The sequence below is a fragment of the Salmo salar genome, chromosome ssa02, assembly GCF_905237065.1.
Source record: "Salmo salar chromosome ssa02, Ssal_v3.1, whole genome shotgun sequence".
NCBI classification, from domain to species: Eukaryota; Metazoa; Chordata; class Actinopteri; order Salmoniformes; family Salmonidae; genus Salmo; species Salmo salar.
This window is the reverse complement of record NC_059443.1, coordinates 9,360,001-9,383,853: the sequence shown is the minus strand read 5'-3', so window position 1 is coordinate 9,383,853 and position 23,853 is coordinate 9,360,001. Positions and strand designations below refer to the sequence as shown.

Here is a 23,853-nt window from a genome sequence, read left to right as displayed (position 1 = left end):
CAGATTGTTATTGAAGAGTTGCACTTAGAAAAGTGTAGATGAGAAACTGGTCAGAGAGGTTACATAAAGTGTTAGCCATCTACCCATCTGGTGTTGGCTGGCCGGCTGACTGGCTGGCTGGTTTACCCTGGCCTAGCCCTGCCGGAGGGGAGGGAGCCCTGGAGGCTAGTCCTGTCCCATTCACAGGCCCTGAACCGTACCCTGAATGCCTTCACACATACGCCTCCCATCAGCCTCAAATCAGCCTCCCATCAGCACAGCTAAAACAACACGCAGTCACCCAAAGACAAACACAGCAGACACACTGCTCTGCTCCGCCCCTGCCCTCCGCCCTACCGAGTCCCTCTCCCACACACATACACATGTTCACGCGTGAAAAAAACACACACACACACGCACACAGAGCGGAACACAAGTAGAAAAGAGGTGTTTTGAGCCATATTCCTATGCTTGTGAATATGACTGTAGCCCATGGTTGTGGGTGGGTCGTGACCCTACTCTAAGCCCCTGGTGTCAGCACCATGGTGGAGGGAGACACCCACCTCTCTAACTCCCTCCCTCTATCTCTCCCTTCCTTGTCAGGCCTCACCATAGATAAGCTGGCAGACACACACACTGTTAGTGTTTTAACCCTTCACTGTACATCCTCACCAAGCTCACATGTTCTGAGAAACTGTCTGTGGAGAAATACTGACGTTTGACAATGTAGAAGGATGCTAGTTGACCTGTAAGTCTGTATCCCTGTTAGTTCTCCTCCGTTATGCCTCACTTTACCCTGTACAGACACACACTGCAAGAGGCACTGTTTGTCTCAACACACACACACAGTGCAAAAGCACGCTCACGACACACACACACACACACACACACACACACACACACACACACACACACACACACACACACACAGTTTAACCCTACACACTAGCAGTCAGTCAGTTGTAACAGAACGGCTGCAGCAGTAGAGCTCACGTTCAGCTGTGTCCTTGGCTCACCGTCCCTCTCTCTCCAATGACATCACCCCCTGACAATGCCACCATTCATACAGATGTTGCTTTCAAAACCTGGAGATACACTCCTATTGTCTGCTGCTGGTATTCTTCTACAACACCACCCACGGTCTAGCCAGAGGTGCTGTCTGTCTGTCTGTCTGTCTGTCTCTCGCTCTCTCTCTCCATCTGTCTCTCTCTCTCTCTCTCTCTGTTCGTCTGTCTGTCTCTGTTTCTCTCTCTGTTTCTAACTGTAATGGTCGTCGTATGTAATGGACCAAGGCGCAGCGGGTTGAGTGCTCATCTTAACTTTATTTGAACACTTAATTAACAAAACGATCAAACGAACAGTGTTGCAGGCTAACACACAGCAGTACAACAACAACTTCCCACAAAGGGACAGGTGAAAACAGGCTACCTAAGTATGACACTCAATCAGCAACAACGATGTACAGCTGTTCCTGATTGAGAGCCATACCAGGCCAACACAAAGAAATACACAACATAGAAAACCATAGAGATACAAAACAAGAACATTATCCAAAAACCCCGGAACACATAAATCAAACACCCCTCTTACATAAATACATATCCCATAAAACCCCGAACCACATAAAACAAATACCCCCTGCCACGTCCTGACCAAACTACAATAACCAATAACCCCTTATACTGGTCAGGACGTGACACTAACTCTCCATCTTTCTCTCTCTCTCTTTTTCTAACTCTCCATCTTTCTCTCTCTTGCTCTCTCGCTCTCATACCATTTAATGGTGTAAGTAGTTACAAATGACTTGACACAGTTAATCACTCAACATGGAGTGAAGGTGACTTGACACAGTTAATCACTCAACATGGAGTGAAGGTGACTTGACACAGTTAATCACTCAACATGGAGTGAAGGTGACTTGACACAGTTAATCACTCAACATGGAGTGAAGGGAGTGAAATGACTTGACACAGTTAATCACTCAACATGGAGTGAAAATGACTTGACACAGTTAATCACTCAACATGGAGTGAATTGGAGATGACTTGACACAGTTAATCACTCAACATGGAGTGAAAATGACTTGACACAGTTAATCACTCAACATGGAGTGAAAATGACTTGACACAGTTAATCACTCAACATGGAGTGAAAATGACTTGACACAGTTAATCACTCAACATGGAGTGAAAATGACTTGACACAGTTAATCACTCAACATGGAGTGAAGGTGGAAATTGCCTCTTCTTTCTTGACCTCATTGAACAACTCTGTAAATATGACTCTCTCGTACACTTGTTATTTCTGACCTACATATTTGATGTATTTTGCAGAATTCAGTACAACAAGTACTTCAATGGTCAAATAAAACTGAGATCAGGGCTGTGAGGGAGAGTGCCGGGTTTAAAACAATATACAAGTTTAGTAGGATCATAAAACTAAAAATGTGATGATGAAGAGTTGAGGTGAAAAAATCCATCGACTCAAACTACAACTCTTGCATCAGGATAGCTTTGATGGCTGGTCTCGGTGCATATTATGAAATGTTTCTTTAAGAGAAACTCTTTTTTCCCTCCTCAAGTAAAAAGGAGTACATTTAGAGCGTGCCAAGGATGATGTCATGGCCCATCCAGTGCCAGGTCCGTGGCCAACAGAGCTGCAGTGTAGGAGCATATAGTATTGTTTACCTCATAAGAAACTCAGCACCAAGCCTGACGCTTAGTGACACATTTATTGTCCCTAGTAACAATGTAAACAATAGATAATTACCCAGATAATAAATAACACGTTTTTATACACGAGCTGCAGCTCAGAAGCAGAGCTTTTTAAATCTGTCCGCATTTTTCTAAACCAACTTAACGGCAGTTGGAAAGGAACGGGTGATAACAGCTTTACATTAAACAGATACTAACCCACGGTCGGAGACTACACCACTTTGAAATTGGAACCCGCTCACATTTGTGACTTATGTCCCGTGGTTGGCACACAGGGAGACATTGTGTAGAAGTTGATGAGGGTTTGTTGTGGCTCTTCCTGTCCACAGAAATGGAGCGAGAAAGACTTTCATCAAACAAACAATGACATCAAACCATCTAAAAAAATAGACTTTCAGAAATAGAATACTGTGTTTCGACAAACACAAACACACACACACAGCGTGTGTGCTCACTTGTACAACTATGTCAGCTGCTACTGAGCGAGTGGTGCAGGGCTGGACTGAGATCAGGGCTGAGGGAGAGTGCTGGCTATAGCCTGCTGAGCGAGTGGTGCAGGGCTGGACTGAGATCAGGGCTGAGGGAAAGTGCTGGCTATAGCCTGCTGAGCGAGTGGTGCAGGGCTGGACTGAGATCAGGGCTGTGAGGGAGAGTGCTGGCTATAGCCTGCTGAGCGAGTGGTGCAGGGCTGGACTGAGATCAGGGCTGTGAGGGAGAGTGCTGGCTATAGCCTGCTGAGCGAGTGGTGCAGGGCTGGACTGAGATCAGGCCTGTGAGGGAGAGTGCTGGCTATAGCCTGCTGAGCGAGTGGTGCAGGGCTGGACTGAGATCAGGGCTGTGAGGGAGAGTGCTGGCTATAGCCTGCTGAGCGAGTGTTGCAGGGCTGGACTGAGATCAGGGCTGAGGGAGAGTGCTGGCTATAGCCTGCTGAGCGAGTGGTGCAGGGCTGGACTGAGATCAGGGCGTGAGGGAGAGTGCTGGCTATAGCCTGCTGAGCGAGTGGTGCAGGGCTGGACTGAGATCAGGGCTGAGGGAGAGTGCTGGCTATAGCCTGCTGAGCGAGTGGTGCAGGGCTGGACTGAGATCAGGGCTGAGGGAGAGTGCTGGCTATAGCCTGCTGAGCGAGTGGTGCAGGGCTGGACTGAGATCAGGGCTGAGGGAGAGTGCTGGCTATAGCCTGCTGAGCGAGTGGTGCAGGGCTGGACTGAGATCAGGGCTGAGGGAGAGTGCTGGCTATAGCCTGCTGAGCGAGTGTTGCAGGGCTGGACTGAGATCAGGGCTGAGGGAGAGTGCTGGCTATAGCCTGCTGAGCGAGTGGTGCAGGGCTGGACTGAGATCAGGGCTGTGAGGGGAGAGTGCTGGCTATAGCCTGCTGAGCGAGTGGTGCAGGGCTGGACTGAGATCAGGGCTGAGGGAGAGTGCTGGCTATAGCCTGCTGAGCGAGTGTTGCAGGGCTGGCCTGAGATCAGGGCTGAGGGAGAGTGCTGGCTATAGCCTGCTGAGCGAGTGGTGCAGGGCTGGACTGAGATCAGGGCTGAGGGAGAGTGCTGGCTATAGCCTGCTGAGCGAGTGGTGCAGGGCTGGACTGAGATCAGGGCTGTGAGGGAGAGTGCTGGCTATAGCCTGCTGAGCGAGTGTTGCAGGGCTGGACTGAGATCAGGGCTGAGGGAGAGTGCTGGCTATAGCCTGCTGAGCGAGTGGTGCAGGGCTGGACTGAGATCAGTGGTGGGTCTAGGGTGGGTGGGTCTAGGGTGGCAGGTAAGGTGGAGGTGATATGATCCTTGACTAGTCTCTCAAAGCACTTCATGATGACAGAAGTGAGTGCTACAGGGCGATAGTCATTTAGTTCAGTTATCTTTTCCTTCTTGGGTACAGGAAGGAAAAGCCATCTTGAAGCATGTGGGGACAGCAGACTGGGATAGGGAGCGATGGAATATGTCCGTAAACACACCAGCCAGCTGGTCTGCGCATGCTCTGAGGACGCGGCTAGGGATGCCGTCTGGGCCAGCAGCCTTGCGAGGGTTAACACGTTTAAATGTCTTACTCACATCGGCCATGGAGGAGAGGGGGGCTGCAGTCCTTGTTAGCGGGCTGTGTTGGTGGCACTGTATTATCCTCAAAGCAGGCAAAGAAGGTGTTTAGTTTGTCTGGAAGCAATACGTCAGTGTCAGTGACATGGCTGATTTTCTTTTTGTAGTCCGTAATTGCCTGTAGACCCTGCCACATACGTCTTGTGTCTGAGCCGTTGAATTGCGACTCCACTTTGTCCCTATACAGACATTTCACATTGTTTGATTGCCTTGCGGAGGGAATAACTATACTGTTTATATTCAGCCATATTCCCAGTCCTCTTTCCATGGTTAAATGCGGTGGTTCGCGCTTTCAGTTTTGCGCGAATGCTGCCATCCATCCATGGTTTTTGGTTAGGGTGGGTTTTAATATTCACAGTGGGTACAACATCTCCAATGCACTTCCTTATAAACTCACTCACCGAGTCAGCATATAGATCGACGTTATTCTCTGAAGCTGCCCGGAACATTTCCCAGTCCACGTGATCAAAACAATCTTGAAGTGTGGATTCCGATTGGTCAGACCAGCATTGAATGGTTCTAGTCACGGGTACATCCTGTTTGAGTTTCTGCCTATAAGACGATAGGAGTAAGACAGAGTCGCAGTCGGATTTTCCGAAGGGAGGGCCTTATATGCATCGTGGAAGATAGAGTAGCAGTGGTCCAGTGTATTGCCCGCGAGAGTGCTGCAATCAATATGCTGACAGAATTTAGGTAGTCTTGTTCTCAAATTTGCTTTGTTAAAATCCCCAGCTACAATAAATGCAGCCTCAGGATATATGGTTTCCAGTTTACATAGAGTCCAGTGAAGTTCCTTGAGGGCTGTCGTGGTATCTGTATTCCTGGTTGTAATGTTGGTAAGTTGACGTCGCTCTTACATCCAATAGTTCTTCTTGGCTGTATGTAATAACACTTAAGATTTTCTGGGCTAACAATGTAAGAAATAATACATAAAAAAACGAAATAGTGCATAGTTTCCTAAGGACTTAGGAATCTCTGTCGACGCTATCTCGCCATCTTACAGTGACGGCGTACACCGGCCAAACCCGGACGATGCTGGGCCAGTTGTTTGCCGCCCTATGGGACTCCCAATCACGGCAGGTTGTGATACAGCCTGGAATCAAACCAGGGTGTCTGTAGTGACGCCTCAAGCACTGAGATGCAGTGGCTTAGACCACTGCACCACTCGGGAGCCCCACTGTATCAGCCCTCCCTATTTCCGACCTGCCTTCAGCCCTATATCAGCCCTCCCTGTATCAGCCCTCCCTGTATCAGCCCTCCCTATATCAGCCCTCCCTGTATCAGCCCTCCCTGTATCAGCCCTGTATCAGCCCTCCCTGTATCAGCCCTCCCTGTATCAGCCCTCCCTGTATCAGCCCTCCCTATATCAGCCCTCCCTGTATCAGCCCTGTATCAGCCCTCCCTGTATCAGCCCTCCCTGTATCAGCCCTCCCTGTATCAGCCCTCCCTATATCCCCTCTGCCTTCAGCCCTCCCTGTATCAGCCCTCCCTGTATCAGCCCTCCCTGTATCAGCCCTCCCTGTATCAGCCCTGTATCAGCCCTCCCTGTATCAGCCCTCCCTATATCAGCCCTCCCTGTATCAGCCCTGTATCAGCCCTCCCTGTATCAGCCCTCCCTGTATCAGCCCTCCCTATATCCCCTCTGCCTTCAGCCCTCCCTGTATCAGCCCTCCCTGTATCAGCCCTCCCTGTATCAGCCCTCCCTGTATCAGCCCTCCCTGTATCAGCCCTCCCTATATCACCCTCTGCCTTCAGCCCTCCCTGTATCAGCCCTCCCTGTATCAGCCCTCCCTATATCCCCTCTGTCTTCAGCCCTCCCTGTATCAGCCCTCCCTGTATCAGCCCTCCCTATATCCCCTCTGTCTTCAGCCCTCCCTGTATCAGCCCTCCCTGTATCAGTCCTCCCTATATCCCCTCTGCCTTCAGCCCTCCCTGTATCAGCCCTCCCTGTATCAGCCCTCCCTGTATCAGCCCTCCCTGTATCAGCCCCTCCCTATATCCCCTCCTTCAGCCCTCCCTGTATCAGTCCTCCCTGTATCAGCCCTCCCTATATCCCCTCTGCCTTCAGCCCTCCCTGTATCAGCCCTCCCTGTATCAGCCCTCCCTATATCCCCTCTGTCTTCAGCCCTCCCTGTATCAGCCCTCCCTGTATCAGCCCTCCCTATATCCCCTCTGTCTTCAGCCCTCCCTGTATCAGCCCTCCCTGTATCAGTCCTCCCTATATCCCCTCTGCCTTCAGCCCTCCCTGTATCAGCCCTCCCTGTATCAGCCCTCCCTGTATCAGCCCTCCCTATATCCCCTCTGCCTTCAGCCCTCCCTGTATCAGCCCTCCCTATATCCCCTCTGTCTTCAGCCCTCCCTGTATCAGTCCTCCCTGTATCAGCCCTCCCTATATCCCCTCTGTCTTCAGCCCTCCCTGTATCAGTCCTCCCTGTATCAGCCCTCCCTATATCCCCTCTGCCTTCAGCCCTCCCTGTATCAGCCCTCCCTGTATCAGCCCTCCCTGTATCAGCCCTCCCTATATCCCCTCTGTCTTCAGCCCTCCCTGTATCAGCCCTCCCTGTATCAGTCCTCCCTGTATCAGCCCTCCCTATATCCCCTCTGCCTTCAGCCCTCCCTGCAGCTCATTAACTATTTACACTAGAGACAGACAGAGACAGGTCTCCCTAGGCCTCCTAGCAGCTCAGCCCCACCGCAAAATCTATTAGCCGTCATTAGCCCCCCCAAGCCCCGGGCCCTCAGCAGCAGCACACACTCCCACTGGGCAGGAGAGGGTTAACTCCGCCAGGGGAGGCCTTCAGTTACCACAACACACATCTCTCTCTCCAGTATCTTTTATCAATTTCTGTCTTTCAAATTCTCTCTTTCTCACCCCCCCACTTGATCTCTCTCTCTCTCTCTCTCTCTCTCTCTCTCTCTCTCTCTCTCACTCACTCTCTCCCTCTCCCCCTCGCTCTCCCTCCCTCTCTCCCTCCCTCCCTCCCTCTCCCCCTCCCTCCATCTCTCTTAATGTAAATGTTCCTGTAGTGAGCGGCTGGGCCAGGGGTCTGAGGCTCTGAGGTTGTAAAGCTGGGGGGGTGTGGGGTTACAGTGAGGGAGATTTCCCATTGGCGGAAAGTCAACATGGTCCAGGGTAACGTGATTAGGGCTGGATCGAGTGCATCGCTGGGGACATATGGACCTGATCACGCCGCAGACACCCGATAGCACGGCCGTATTTATCGACTTGGCCCGGGTGCGGATATTACAGACACCAGAGATCCCATGAAACCCCTGTTCCCCCGCTTCCCCATCCCTCCCCCACTCCGTCCGTCAGTTCCTTATGAAAACCACGCTGGAGATCTGAGCCTGATAAGCCGATTAGCCTCTCACTCTCTGTCCACAATCATGGGATTCCATCAGGACCTTTCAAGATATCAGGGCCATTCAAATGTCAGGGCCCAAATCTCAAACCATCTGGTCATGAATAGAGTATGAATGAATAACTGACTGGTCAAGCAGCCTGTAGGTTAGTCTAGTAATGAAGCCTTGGTCATTTTCTGAGGACTGTCTGCTTGTGTTTATTAGTGGCCTTGGCATTTACAATTCAATTACAACGATAGGCGAGAGGGGGAAAATAAAAGGAAAAGATCTGGATGTCTGGATGGAGGCCAATGCAGAGATAAGACTAAAACACTAATATTGTCTTACTCCAGCGTGTTACCATAGGAACAGCAGGAGAGATGCAAAAGACTACAAAGATGATCAATCTAGAGAGAGAGCAGGAGGAAGAGGGACACGTAAGTGCCCTGAGAATGCACCCTCTCTCTCCCCCTCTCTCTCCCTCTTTCTCTCTCCCTCCCTCTCCCTCTTTCCCGCTCTCTTCCTCTTTCTCTCTCTCCCGCTCTCTCTCCCCATCTCTCTCCCTCTCTCTCTCTCCCTCTTTCTCTCTCTCCCGCTCTCTCCCTCTCCCCATCCCTCTCTCTCTCTCCCTCTTTCTCACTCTCCCTCTTTCTCTCTCTCTCTCTCTCTCGTCTATCAGAGCAATCACTCTGCTAATGACCTCTCACTGTCTTTCTATCTCACCCTCCCTCTGTCTCTCTCTCTCTCTCCCTCCCATCGCTACTTCTCTCTGTCTTTCCTTCTCTCTTCCCTCTCTTTCTACCCCCCCCTCTCAATCTCACCAACCTCAGTAATCAGTGGGCCATTAAACAAGTCAGGAGAGCAAACAGCACTTTATTCTGACCAGCCACTTGCCTTAGACCACCTCCTTCTGCCTCTCTCTGCCGCTCTCTCTCTCTGCCTCTCTCTTTCTCTCTCTCTCGCTCTGCCTCTCTCTCTCACTCTCTCTCTGCCTCCCTCTACCGCTCTCTCTCTCTCTGCCTATCTCTGTCTCTCTCTTTCTCTCTCTCTTTCTGCCTCTCTCTCTCTCTGCCTCTCTCTCTCACTCTCTCTCTGCCTCCCTCTACCGCTCTCTCTCTCTCTGCCTATCTCTGTCTCTCTCTTTCTCTCTCTCTTTCTGCCTCTCTCTCTCTCTGCCGCTCTCTCTCTCTGCCTCTCTCTTTCTCTCTCTCTCTCTGCCTCTCTCTTTCTCTCTCTCTCTCTCTGCCTCTCTCTCTCACTCTCTCTCTGCCTCCCTCTACCGCTCTCTCTCTCTCTGCCTATCTCTGTCTCTCTCTTTCTCTCTCTCTTTCTGCCTCTCTCTCTCTCTGCCTCTCTCTCTCACTCTCTCTCTGCCTCTCTCTTTCTCTCTCTCTCTCTGCCTCTCTCTCTCTGCCTCTGCCTCTCTCTGCTTCTTCTCTCGTTCCTCAACCCCCTCTCCTCCCTCTCTCCTTTCTTCTGTCATCTCCTATCTTCGCTCCTCTCCTCCCTCTCTTTTCCCTCTACCCCCTCTCCATTTCTCCCTCTCTCTCCCTCGCAGTCCTCCCTCTCTCTCAGCCTTCTCTCACTCCCCCTCCTCTCTCTAACTGCCTGCTTTGTGAGGGATGAGGTCATTCCGTTTCCATCCCGCTGTGTTAAACTAGTGCTAACAAGTTGCACAATTCCACAACATGTTCTGTACATTAAGATATACATCAGTCAGCCAGTCGGTGCAGTGCGGTGGGCAGCCCAGCCCAGCCACATAAAGGGCCTTTTATTCAGGCTCTCTGAGACTCCAGCGCTGCTCTGCTCTGCGCCTACAGGTTCAGACCTAGCAGCTTTGATTCCACACACACGCACGCACGCACGCACGCACGCACGCACGCACGCACGCACGCACGCACGCACGCACGCGCACGCACACACACACACACACACACACACACACACACACACACACACACACACACACACACACACACACACACACACACACACACACAAAATGATGAAATCCGCACGGAGACTTTAAAACAAGCGCAGCTTTTTGTTGGCACGGCCAAGTGGAAAAGAGAACGGTATAAAACATTGAGCATGTATCTGTGTGTGGAAGGGTGTGTGTGTGTGTGTTTTTATTATTCAGGTGTATTTAGTGTGTGTATGTGTGTGTTGGTGAGGATTGAGACTCACCAGTTTGGCCTCAGAGTGCATGGAGGGTCCGTGAGGAGAGGAACAGGAGCTGGGATGGTTGGGGCCCTGCATACCCATCATACTGGAACACATAGACATCTGCCTCTCCATCTGAGGACCACAACAATATATCACACTACGGCAACACACACACACACACACACACACACACACACACACACACACACACACACACACACACACTTATCAAGGAGACATGTGGTGTGTGTGTCTGACAAAGACAGTGCTATTAACAGACACACACCCTGGTAGTAGCTTCCTGTTTTAACTCCCTCACTGCTGGGCTAGCTTCCTGTTTTAATTCCCTCACTGCTGGGCTGGCTTCCTGTTTTAATTCCTCACTGCTGGGCTAGCTTCCTGTTTTAATTCCCTCACTGCTGGGCTGGCTTCCTGTTTTAATTCACTGCTGGGCTAGCTTCCTGTTTTAATTCCCTCACTGCTGGGCTGGCTTCCTGTTTTAACTCCTCACTGCTGGCTGGCTTCTTTTTAATCCTCACTGCTGGGCTGGCTTCCTGTTAACCTCACTGCTGGGCTGGCTTCCTGAACTCCTCACTGCTGGGCTGGCTTCCTGTAACCAGGCCACTCATGCTGGGCTGGCTTCCTGTTTTAACTCCCTCACTGCTGGGCTGGCTTCCTGTTTTAACTCCTCATACTGGGCTGGCTTCCTGTTTTAACTCCCTCACTGCTGGGCTGGCTTCCTGCTTTAACTCCTCACTGCTGAGCTGGCTTCCTGTTTTAACTCCCTCACTGCTGGGCTGGCTTCCTGCTTTAACTCTGTCACTGCTGGGCTGGCTTCCTGTTTTAACTCCCTCAATGCTGGGCTCGCTTCCTGTGTTACCTCCCTCACTGCTAGTTTGGCTTCCTGTTTGTGTGTTTTCTGGTCAGCTCTAGTTGTCACATGCATGCTGTCTGTGGTTGTTTGTATGGGTTCTCTGTGTGTGGTTGTTTCTATGGGTGATGTGTGATACAGGGTCAGATGTTTAATAGTTAAAGTGGGGGTTAAAAATTGTTAAAGTGGTGATTAAAGGGGACCCACACACACACCCCACTAACCCTCCCAACAACCCCCACCCCCCTGATGACCCCCACTACCCCACTAACCCTCCCAACAACCCCCACCCCCGTGATGACCCCCCACTACCCCACTAACCCTCTGAACAACCCCCCACCCCCTGATGTCCCCCACTACCCCACTAACCCTCCCAACAACCCCCCCCCACCCCCCTGATGTCCCCCCACTACCCCAACAACCCCCCCACCCCCGATGACCCCCACTACCCCTGATGCACCTCTCCCCGTCCACAGAGGCCCAGCCCCAGAACCCCTCCACACAACCTTAATTGCTCTAAGTGTGTTTTGTGTATAAATATCACCCAAACCTGCACCCCTTTCCTGACCCGTCAATCTTCCTCCAGAAAGGCTTAGCTCCTAATTTAATAAACATGGGAGGTTTTTTCCACACCATAAACACAGCCTGTCTTGTGTTACCATGAGAACATATGTGGTATCATTAGAATTATGATACGGGGAGCTTTCTCAGAGTTGTTATCATTCTCTGTCTGTCTCCCACTACTGCACCGACCTTAAATCTCATTGGCTTGATTAGAATATATTCGGAGATGAAGAGCCAGCATCTGAAAGCCACACTGCAGGAGATGTTCGTTTGGATAAATAGTGATGAATCATTTATATGGTGGGAAATACGTGGGAAAACCCACAGATATTATATTATCCTCAGAGGAGGAAGGGGAGGATCATCCTCCTCAGTGAATTTCATAAAAATAAAAATGGTAAAAAATGTAAACGTTATCCCTTTTAGATAAAACTATACTAAATATATTCACGTCACCAAATAATTGATTAAAACACACTAATTTGTAAAGAAGGTCTACAATAGCCTCAACAGCATTCTGTAGGGTAGAACCATGGTGTAGCCGGAGGACATCTAGCTTCCGTCCTCCTCTGGGTGCATTGAATTCAATACAAAACCAAGGAGGCTCATTGTTCTCACCCCCTTCCATAGACTTACATAGTAATTATGACAACTTCCAGAGGATGTCCTCCAACCTATCAGAGATCTTGCCGCTTGAACAGACATGTTGTCCACCCAATCAAATGATCAGAGAATGAATCTAGTACTGAAAGCATAAGCTACAGCTAGATAGCGCTGCAGTGCATTAAATGTGTAGTTGACTTAAAGAGAGTGAAAGACAATAGTTGAACAGTTTTGAACAAATTAATTTATTCCAATATGAAGGAGAATCAAGAGAGAATAATTTTTTTCCCACTTTCAGTTTCACTTACTTAGCTAGAAAATGCAGCTAGCTAGTTTAGCCTACTGAAACACCCTGCTCAAACAGAGGGATGCTATGTTAGCTAGCTGGCTATGGCTTTCCAACACAACACTGGAACTCTTCCAAGTCAAGGTTTTACTAATTTATTTACTGACTATACACTGTAATATTATTGCATGATTGTAGCAGGTTTACTAACACATTAGTTCTATTAGCTATGTTGACAAGGACATTACTTTAGCTAATATGGGGACAACGATGTAGGATGTGTGTAGCGGTTTGGCTTGGAAAGGTGTTTACTCCTGGTCACGTATAGCTGATGTGTTGTGCATTGAAGTCCACAAGCGAAAGGAAGAGGTGAGAGCAGGAGAGCGCATGGATGTGAGAAGGAATACAACATGGCTGTGTGTTTACACGTGATCAGTGGTGTATTCATTCCGCGATTCTGTTCTTAAACGGGAGCAAACGGAACAAAACGGGGATAAACATACTTGAATTTGTACAATAGAAAATCTAATTTTGTAACGAGGGTCGTACAAAGGGGACCAAGGCGCGGCGTGTAAAGTGCTCATATTTTACTTTAATGGAACACTAAATCAAAACAACAAAATGACCGTCAACAGTTCCGTCAGGTTACAAGGAACAAAACAGAAAACAACTACCCACAAACAACAAAGGAAAAACAGGCTGCCTAAGTATGGCTTCCAATCAGAGACAACGATAAACACCTGCCTCTGATTGGAAACCATACCCGGCCAAAACATAGAAAACCGAACATAGAACGCCCACCCACCTATAACACCCTGACCTAACTAAACAGAGAAAACACAGCTCTCCTAGGTCAGAGCGTGACACATTTACAACTGTTGGGACTAATGATTACATCCTATATTAGCTAGATGCAGGCAAGAGTGTGCAAGGGGGTACTGAATGTCACTGTCTGTCCATGTGTCACTGTCTGTCACATCAAATTTGTCTCTCGACCTGTGTGCACCTACGTTGTAATCTTTAATTCATAGGCTAGGTTGTAGCAACCTCATGATGGATATAGGGGAAATTAGAATATCATGTAGTAGCCTAAACCCATCACTGTTACATTGAACTGGGTGAATGGAATATGAATGACAGTCATCCAATATGCTGTAATAGAAATAAGACCATGCTCATGAAAAAAATCGTCCTCCCTCATCTTAAACGCCACTCACCACCACTGGTGTGCTGCGGTGTGTGTGTGTGTGTGTACTCACAGGCATCAGTACAGAGGAGCCTTGCATGGTGGGGTCTGGCAGAGTTCCAGCCATGGAGGCAGGCAGTGGCTGTCTCTGTCTGTTCCGTAGGTGCAGTAGTGATGACAGGGAGCCAGGGACAGGCCTAGACACACACACACACACACACACACACACACACACACACACACACACACACACACACACACACACACACACACACACACACACACACACACACACACACACACACACACACACACACACACACACACACACAAAAGGACAGGGAAAGCGTATTAAACATCATCCGTGCTGAACACACGTTCCAAGTTCTTTAGAGAGATAATAAATCATGTGCATATCTTTATCATAAGAACATCACCACATAACAGCAATAGACACATTTGGTGTTGTAACAGACGTGTTACTTCACTTCAGGTTATGGGGAGTAGCAGGAACACTATTAGAGGGGTGGGGAGCAAACATACAAACACGCTTCTATCCACCTTGCAGGCAGCTTTTTCCATCCAGTCTTTAAATCAGTCCCAGTGTCCCAGTTCCAGCTTGTTTAGGGTTGGAGACATGTCAGTCTACATCCTCTCTGTAGTCTTTGGTGTATAGTTGTTTACACTTGAGGCTTTACAAATAAGACAGACAGTAAAGGATGCTGTACTCTCCCCTCCCCTCTTCTCTCTCTTCTCTCCTCTCCTTTCCTCTTCTCTCCTCTTCTCTCTCTTCTCTCCTCTCGCCTCCTCTCCTCTCGCCTCCTCTCCTCTCCTTTCCTCTCCTCACACCTCCTTTCCTTTCCTCTCCTCTCCTCTCCTCTCCTCTCCTCTCCTCTCACCTCCTCTCCTCTTCTTTCCTCTCCTCTCGCCTCCTCTTCTCTCTTTCTCCTCTCGCCTCCTCTCCTCTCGCCTCCTCTCCTCTCTCTTTTCTCCTCTCGCCTCCTCTCCTCTCGCCTCCTCTCCTCTCGCCTCCTTTCCTCTCCTCTCCTCTCCTCTCCTCTCCTCTCCTCTCCTCTCCTCTCCTCTCCTCTCCTCTCCTCTCCTCTCCTCTCCTCTCCTCTCCTCTCGCCTTCTCTCCTCTCCTTTCCTCTCCTCTTGCCTCCTCTTCTCTCTCTTTTCTCCTCTCGCCTCCTCTCCTCTCGCCTTCTCTCCTCTCGCCTCCTTTCCTCTCCTCTCGCCTCCTCTTCTCTCACCTCCTCTCCTCTCGCCTTCTCTCCACTCACCTCCTCTACTCTTGCCTTCTCTCCTCTCCTCTCACCTCCTATCCCCTTCTCTCCTCTCCTCTCGCCTCCTCTCCTCTCGCCTCCTCTCCTCTCGCCTCCTCTCGCCTTCTCTGCTCTCCAAAGCATTGACCGGGCTACTGAGTGGCGCAGCGGTCTAAGGCACTGCATCTCAGTGCTAGAGGCGTCACTACAGATCCTGGTTCGATTCCAGGGGGTATCACAACCGGCCGTGATTGGGAGTCCTATAGGGCGGTGAACAATTGGCCCAGCATCGTCCGGGTTAGGGGAGGGTTTGGCCGGGGTAGGTCGTCATTGTAAATAAGAATTTGTTCTTAGCTGACTTGTCTAGTTAAATAAAGGTAAAACAAAAATAAAATAAATAAAATAATCCTCTGCTCAGTAAAAGTACAGAGAGAACCTGGATGAAAACCTGCTCCAGAAAGTTCACCTTCCAACAGGACAACGACCCTAAGCACACAGCCAAGACAACGCAGGAGTGGCTTCAGGACAAGTCTCTGAATGTCCTTGAGTGGCCCAGTCAGAAGCCTAAGCCTGGACTTGAACCCGATCGAACATCTCTGGAGACCTGAAAATAGCTATGCAGCGACGCTCCCCATCCAACCTGACAGAGCTTGAGAGGATCGGAAGAGAAGAATGGGAGGAACTCCCCAAATAACTTCCAATGGGAATGTCTCTGTCCGTAATGTAACCACAGTGTGTGGACTGGCTGACAGGCCAGGCTGACAGGCCAATTCACAGTAGCACCCACATCAATAAATCACATGTAGGGATTAGGACCAGGCTAGAGGCTGGAGGCTGTATACTTACACTGCAGAACAAGGCTTGTTTCAGCCACTCACTCACTCACTCACTCACTGGATGCTTCCCCAATGGCACCCTATTCCCTGTATAGTGCACTTCTTTTGACCATGGCCCATAGCCATTTGTGACGCATCCACTCACTCGCTCGCTCTGGACTGCAGCAAATGAACGATCAAACTATCCAGACCACTCTATCTGGGGTTGGTGGCGTGACATCATTTATACAACTGCCACCAAATCCCTGTTAGTAAGAACACTGGCTCCCAGCTGCCTGCTCTCCACTAGCTTAGCCTTCTACACCCGTCTCCTCATACAGTAGGCTAACCTTAGCTAGCCTAGCCTACTACACCCATCTCCTCAAACAGTAGGCTAACCTTAGCTAGCCTAGCCTACTACACCCGTCTCCTCATACAGTAGGCTAACCTTAGCTAGCCTAGCCTACTACACTCATCGTCTCATACAGAAGTCTACCTTAGCTAGCCTAGCCTACCACACCCATCTCCTCATACAGTAGGCTAACCTTAGGTAGCCTAGCCTACTAGAGCCGTCTCCTCATACAGAAGTCTAACCTTAGCTAGCCTAGCCTACTACACCGTCTCCTCATACAGTAGGCTAACCTTAGCTAGCCTAGCCTACTACACCAGTCTCCTCATACAGTAGGCTAACCTTAGCTAGCCTAGCCTACTACACCCGTCTCCTCATACAGTAGGCAAACCTTAGCTAGCCTAGCCTACTACACCCGTCTCCTCATACAGTAGGCTAACCTTAGCTAGCCTAGCCTACTACACCCGTCTCCTCATACAGTAGGCTAACCTTAGCTAGCCTAGCCTACTACACCAGTCTCCTCATACAGTAGGCTAACCTTAGCTAGCCTAGCCTTCTACACCCATCTCCTCATACAGTAGGCTAACCTTAGCTAGCCTAGCCTACTACACCCATCTCCTCATACAGTAGGCTAACCTTAGCTAGCCTAGCCTACTACACCAGTCTCCTCATACAGAAGTCTAACCTACTTTGAGGAACCATCCATCCATCCTCTAGGCCTAATAACCATAACAACCAATATTCATTGTGATTCTGCTACTCAGTGCTTTGGTAAAGGTCTATTTCCATGGACACTTGCCAACGACTGCTAACCAGAGACATTTAGGTTAGTGACGCTAAACGTCTGGATGTAATCGATGGGCCGCTCCATCCCGGCTGTGATTGAGGTAATAGCATAGAGTTAGTGTTAGCACTGGAGAATGATGGACAAATGGGGCTGTCGCTGAGCAAATGTTCCCCCACCTGAACAAATACCTGTATTTTCCCAGACCTAAATGTGTGCATTTACGCTCCAGACATTTAGATTACTGCACACACACACACACACACACACACACACACACACACACACACACACACACACACACACACACACACACACACACACACACACACACACACACACACACACACACACACACACACACACACACAATTACGGTTGGGACGATATGTCATGTCTGTCCAACATTGTGATTCGTCACAATCACAACCATTCAGCAGCACATGTGACATGTGGCAGGGGGAAGGAGAGACTATGTGAAGGTAAACACTTCCACATGGGGAAAGGCATGTAGGTACAATGAGGCTGACATAGGACACACATTCAACATGTGCTGTGCTAGCTGTGTGATTGGGTTCGCCCCTTTGACAAACTGGCTGGGATTCATGTCCATAATGGCAGTTCTAATGAAATCAACATGTTTATTCAATTCTCTTCAAGGCCTTCTGGGCAAGACAAAACTGCATTAAGAAATGCTAATTTATAGCCTCCACCACAAAGCAACATTAAAGAAGCACTGGGTTCAGGTTTGCCAAAGTTCCAACGTGGCTCAATACACCGTCCCTGTACTGTACGGTCCCATCGCCACAAGCTGTAGCCACAACACAGGGCCATACCAATGTGTGTCTTTTTATGTATAAAGTGTGCTTACTTCTGTGTGTGTGTGTGTGTGTGTGTGTGTGTGTGTGTGTGTGTGTGTGTGTGTGTGTGTGTGTGTGTGTGTGTGTGTGTGTGTGTGTGTGTGTGTGTGTGTGTGTGTGTGTGACAGGCTGTGTCTCCACAGTGGGGATTGCTAATAGTGTGGGCAGCAGGCAGCAGGCCCCTTGGGACAGCAGGTACACTGTGGTCAGTCCTGACAATAGACTATCTCACGTTACTGAGGGCCTCTCCTCTCCTCTTCTCCATTTTCCTCTACTTTCCTCCTCTCCTCTCCTTCTGTCCTCCATACCTCCTCGCATCTCCTCCTCTTCTCTCCTGTCCACCTCTTCTCTCCTCCTCTCCCTTCTGTCCTCTTCTCCACCCCTCCTCTCCTCCTCTTCTCTCCACCCTCCTCTCCCCTACACCATGACATCACTGCTACACCTCACCTACCTGTCCCCCCCCTCTTTCTTTTATGATTCTCTATTCCTCTCTGTCCTCCCCACTGACACTGCCAGGTCTCTAGAAGTCTGTTCTAGAAGTCTGTTCTAGAAGTCTGTTCTAGAAGTTTGTTGTTGACTCCTCATGGTGCCTACTGTATGTCTGAGATCATATCAAACCACTATATATTACTGGGTCTAAGCTACAAATCCCAGGGTCAGCACAGCCACACACACACACACACACACACACACACACACACACACACACACTGAGCTATACTGTCGTAGGCCGAGTACCATCTCCAACTCAAGCACTAGAGAGTGGAACACAAGAGACTTGGCAGCCGTCCAAGAGGAGGGAGGAGAATGGAGAGAGAGAGAGAGAGAGTGGGAGAGTGAGGGAGAGAGAGAGAGAGGGAGAGAGAGAGAGAGAGGAGAGAGAGAGGGGGAGAGAGAGAGAGAGAGCGAGAGAGAGAGAGAGAGAGAGGGAGAGAGAGAGAGAGAGAGAGAGAGAGAGAGAGAGAGAGAGAGAGAGAGAGAGAGAGAGAGAGAGAGAGAGAGAGAGCCCACTGACTCATATCCTTCCCTTCTGACTCTGCTCCAGTAATGATGTAATGCTCTTGGCTTCTCTCCCTCCCTCCCCCCACCCGCTGCATGCCTGCCTGCAACCAGCCTCCTCCCTCCCTCCTCTCTCCTGCTCTCTCTCACCCTCTTCTTCCTTACCTCTTTCTCTCTCCCTCTCTGCTTCCCCGATCTAACAGCGCTGCAGTCACTCCTGCACTCCTCTCATGTGTTGGGTGCTGGGTGAAGTCACTGCTAAGTCTGGTAGACACAGCAGCGCAAAACTTTCAAATGTAACCAAAACAAGCCGGAGCCAAGTTCCAGGCGCTTGGGAGATGGTGGTGCGGGTCGTCATGGGAACGGAGGTAAACACAGGGAGAAAGAACGGCCTCAAACAGCTTGCAGCTGCCTGGCTCGCTGAGTAAACACTAGGCAGGACCTGCCCCTGATTTACTGCCTTTAATCACTGGCTTGGAGGAGAGTGTCATGGGGTTTGGACCAGGAAATAATACCAATCTGATCAAATAAATCAGACTAATGGCTTATGACACTGGCTGACTTTTATTAGTGAGGAGGAGAGGAGAAGAGAAGAGAGGAGAAGAAAAGTGAGGAGGAGAAGAGAAGAAAAAAGAAAAGAAGAGGAGAGAAGAGGAGAAGTGAAGAGGAGGAGAGAAGCGAAGAGAAGAGGAGAGGAGAGGAGAGGAGAGGAGAGGAGAGGAGAGGAGAGGAGAGGAGAGGAGAGGAGAGGAGAGGAGAGGAAGGAGAGAAAAATAAAAGAAGAGGAGGAGAGAAGACACTGTAGAATTCAGACAGGTTCAAGTCAGACAGGTAATTCCATCTCTATCTCTCCTCCACCATCATCAGAGACCTCTCTCTACCTCTCCTCCACCATCATCAGAGACCTCTCTCTACCTCTCCTCCACCATCATCAGAGACCTCTCTCTACCTCTCCTCCACCATCATCAGAGACCTCTCTCTACCTCTCCTCCACCATCCTCAGAGACCTCTCTCTACCTCTCCTCCACCATCATCAGAGACCTCTCTCTTCCTCTCCTCCACCATCATCAGAGACCTCTCTCTACCTCTCTCTACCTCTCCTCCACCATCATCAGAGACCTCTCTCTACCTCTCCTCCACCATCATCAGAGAGCTCTCTCTACCTCTCCTCCACCATCATCAGAGACCTCTCTCTTCCTCTCCTCCACCATCCTCAGAGACCTCTCTCTACCTCTCCTCCACCATCATCAGAGACCTCTCTCTACCTCTCCTCCACCATCATCAGAGACCTCTCTCTACCTCTCCTCCACCATCATCAGAGACCTCTCTCTACCTCTCCTCCACCATCATCAGAGACCTCTCTCTACCTCTCCTCCACCATCATCAGAGACCTCTCTCTACCTCTCCTCCACCATCATCAGAGACCTCTCTCTACCTCTCCTCCACCATCATCAGAGACCTCTCTCTACCTCTCCTCCACCATCATCAGAGACCTCTCTCTACCTCTCCTCCACCATCATCAGAGACCTCTCTCTACCTCTCCTCCACCATCATCAGAGACCTCTCTCTACCTCTCCTCCACCATCATCAGAGACCTCTCTCTACCTCTCCTCCACCATCATCAGAGACCTCTCTCTTCCTCTCCTCCACCATCATCAGAGACCTCTCTCTACGTCTCCTCCACCATCATCAGAGACCTCTCTCTACCTCTCCTCCACCATCATCAGAGACCTCTCTCTACGTCTCCTCCACCATCATCAGAGACCTCTCTCTACCTCTCTCTACCTCTCCTCCACCATCATCAGAGACCTCTCTCTACCTCTCCTCCACCATCATCAGAGACCTCTCTCTACCTCTCCTCCACCATCATCAGAGACCTCTCTCTACCTCTCCTCCACCATCATCAGAGACCTCTCTCTACCTCTCCTCCACCATCATCAGAGACCTCTCTCTACCTCTCCTCCACCATCATCAGAGACCTCTCTCTTCCTCTCCTCCACCATCCTCAGAGACCTCTGTCTACCTCTCCTCCACCATCATCAGAGACCTCTCTCTACCTCTCCTCCACCATCATCAGAGACCTCTCTCTACCTCTCCTCCACCATCATCAGAGACCTCTCTCTACCTCTCCTCCACCATCATCAGAGACCTCTCTCTATCTCTCCTCCACCATCATCAGAGACCTCTCTCTACCTCTCCTCCACCATCATCAGAGACCTCTCTCTACCTCTCCTCCACCATCATCAGAGACCTCTCTCTACCTCTCCTCCACCATCATCAGAGACCTCTCTCTACTCTCTCCTCCACCATCATCAGAGACCTCTCTCTACCTCTCCTCCACCATCATCAGAGACCTCTCTCTTCCTCTCCTCCACCATCCTCAGAGACCTCTGTCTACCTCTCCTCCACCATCATCAGAGACCTCTCTCTACCTCTCCTCCACCATCATCAGAGACCTCTCTCTACCTCTCCTCCACCATCATCAGAGACCTCTCTCTACCTCTCCTCCACCATCATCAGAGACCTCTCTCTACCTCTCCTCCACCATCATCAGAGACCTCTCTCTATCTCTCCTCCACCATCATCAGAGACCTCTCTCTACCTCCATCATCAGAGACCTCTCTCTACCTCTCCTCCACCATCATCAGAGACCTCTCTCTACCTCTCCTCCACCATCCTCAGAGACCTCTGTCTACTTCTCCTCCACCATCATCAGAGACCTCTCTCTATCTCTCCTCCACCATCATCAGAGACCTCTCTCTTCCTCTCCTCCATCCTTTTCTCATCTCTCTCTTCTTCTCTTTCATCCTCCATCTGATCACTCTTCCTCTCTTCCTCTCTCTCATCCTCCTCCTGATCCCTCTCTTGCTCTCTCCCAGTGTTCCTGAGAGCTGAGTGTGTGTGTGTGCGTTACAGTACAGTACAGTGCAGAAGGCAGAATGTGTGGTGGCCCCAGGGCAGAGATGACCTGCTGGAATGAGAGGGAACAGAGCCTGGGCGTTCCTCTCCAAATGCACTATTAAACCCACTGCAGTACACAATGAGCTCATCTTAATTCAGATCAGATGTACATCCTGCTGCCTCTCTCTCTTTCTACCCCTCTCTCTCTTTCTACCCCTCTCTCTCTTTCTACCCCTTTCTCTTTCTACCCCTCTCTCTCTCTCTCTGTCTCGACCCTCCCTCTCCCTACCCCTCTCTCTCTCTTTCTACCCCTCTCTCTCTTTCTACCCCTCTCTCTCTTTCTACCCCTCTCGCTTTCTACCCCTCTCTCTCTTTCTGTCTCGACCCCCCCTCTCCCTACCCCTCTCTCTCTCTCCACCCCTCTCTCTCTACCTCTCTGTCTCTCTCCTTCTCTCTCTCTCTCTCTCTACCCCTCTCTCTCCTACCCCTCTCTCTCTTTCTACACCTCTCTCTCTCTTTCTACCCCTCTCTCGCTTTCTACCCCTCTCTCTCTTTCTACCCCTCTCTCTCTTTCTACCCCTCTCTCTCTTTCTACCCCTCTCTCTCTTTCTACCCCTCTCTCTCTTTCTACCCCTCTCTCTTTCTACCCCTCTCTCGCTCTCTGTCTCGACCCCCCCCTCCCTACCCCTCTCTCTCTCTCACTACCCCTCTCTCTCTACCTCTCTGTCTCTCTCCTTCTCTCTCTCTCTCTCTCTCTACCCCTCTCTCTCCTTCTCTCTCTCTCGACCCCCCCTCTCTCTACCCCTCTCTCTCCAACTACCCCTCTCTCTCTACCTCTCTGTCTCTCTCCTTCTCTCTCTCTCTACCCCTCTCTCTCCCTCTCTCTCTCTACCCCTTTCTCTCCTTACCTCTCTCTCCCTCCCTCTCTCTACCCCTCTCTCTCTCTACCCCTCTCTCGCTCTCTACCTGACTCCCTCTCCCTCCCTCTCTACCCCTCTTTCTCTCGCTCTCTAGCTCTCTCTACCTCTCCCACTCTACCCCTCTCTCGCTCTCTACCTCCCTCCCTCTCTACCCCTCTCTCTCGCTCTCTAGCTCTCTCTACCTCTCCCACTCTACCCCTCTCTCTCCCTCTCTCTCTCTACCTCTCCCTCTCTACCCCTCTCTCTCTCCCTACCCCCCTCTCTCTTTGTCTCTGTCTCTCTCTACCTCTCTCTACCTCTCCCTCTCTACCCTCTCTCTCTCTCTCTCTCTCTCTCTCTCTCTCTCTCTCTCTCTCATTTACCTTGTTTCTAACACTCCCTCCCCCTCTCTTTCTGTCATACCCCACTCTCTCTTCCCTCTCCCTGCCTGTTGCTCTACTGTACCTCTATCTCTCTCTATCTCTCTCTCTCTCGCTCTCTCTCCACTCATTTGATCTCTCTCTCTCTCTCTCTCTCTACTGTACATTCTAAGGTCAGGTCACCACAACACAGTGGTTCATCCATCCATGTCCTGCTGCCAAGCAGATGGTAAGGGCATGGCATGGGTAGGCAGGGTCAGGAGGTCAAATCAGCCCATGCATTGTCTACATCCCAAATGGCACCCTATATAGTTTACTAATTTAAGGCTCTGCTCAAAAGTAGTGCACTATATAGGGAATAGGGTGCCATTTGGAACACAGACATTCTGTGGCAGTTCAGTTCCCCTGGTCTGGTCTCAAGGTGGACCTCCCTCCCCTGGTCTGGTCTCAAGGTGGACCTCCCTCCCCTGGTCTGGTCTCAAGGTGGACCTCCCTCCCCTGGTCTGGTCTCAAGGTGGACCTCCCTCCCCTGGTCTGGTCTCAAGGTGGACCTCCCTCCCCTGGTCTGGTCTCAAGGTGGACCTCCCTCCCCTGGTCTGGTCCCAAGGTGGACCTCCCTCCCCTGGTCTGGTCTCAAGGTGGACCTCCCTCCCCTGGTCTGGTCTCAAGGTGGACCTCCCTCCCCTGGTCTGGTCTCAAGGTGGACCTCCCTCCCCTGGTCTGGTCTCAAGGTGGACCTCCCTCCCCTGGTCTGGTCTCAAGGTGGACCTCCCTCCCCTGGTCTGGTCTCAAGGTGGACC

General features: G+C 50.4%; 1 protein-coding gene across 1 annotated transcript in view; it reads right to left on the bottom strand.

Annotated features, from left to right (window-relative positions):
- LOC106590734 (cyclic AMP-responsive element-binding protein 5-like) overlaps window positions 1-23,853 on the bottom strand; it is a 90,909-nt gene that overhangs the window by 24,823 nt on the left and 42,233 nt on the right. The window contains 2 exon segments of the mRNA XM_045697189.1: window positions 10,313-10,423; window positions 13,875-13,998. Of these exon segments, the coding sequence (XP_045553145.1) occupies window positions 10,313-10,423; window positions 13,875-13,998 (235 nt within the window).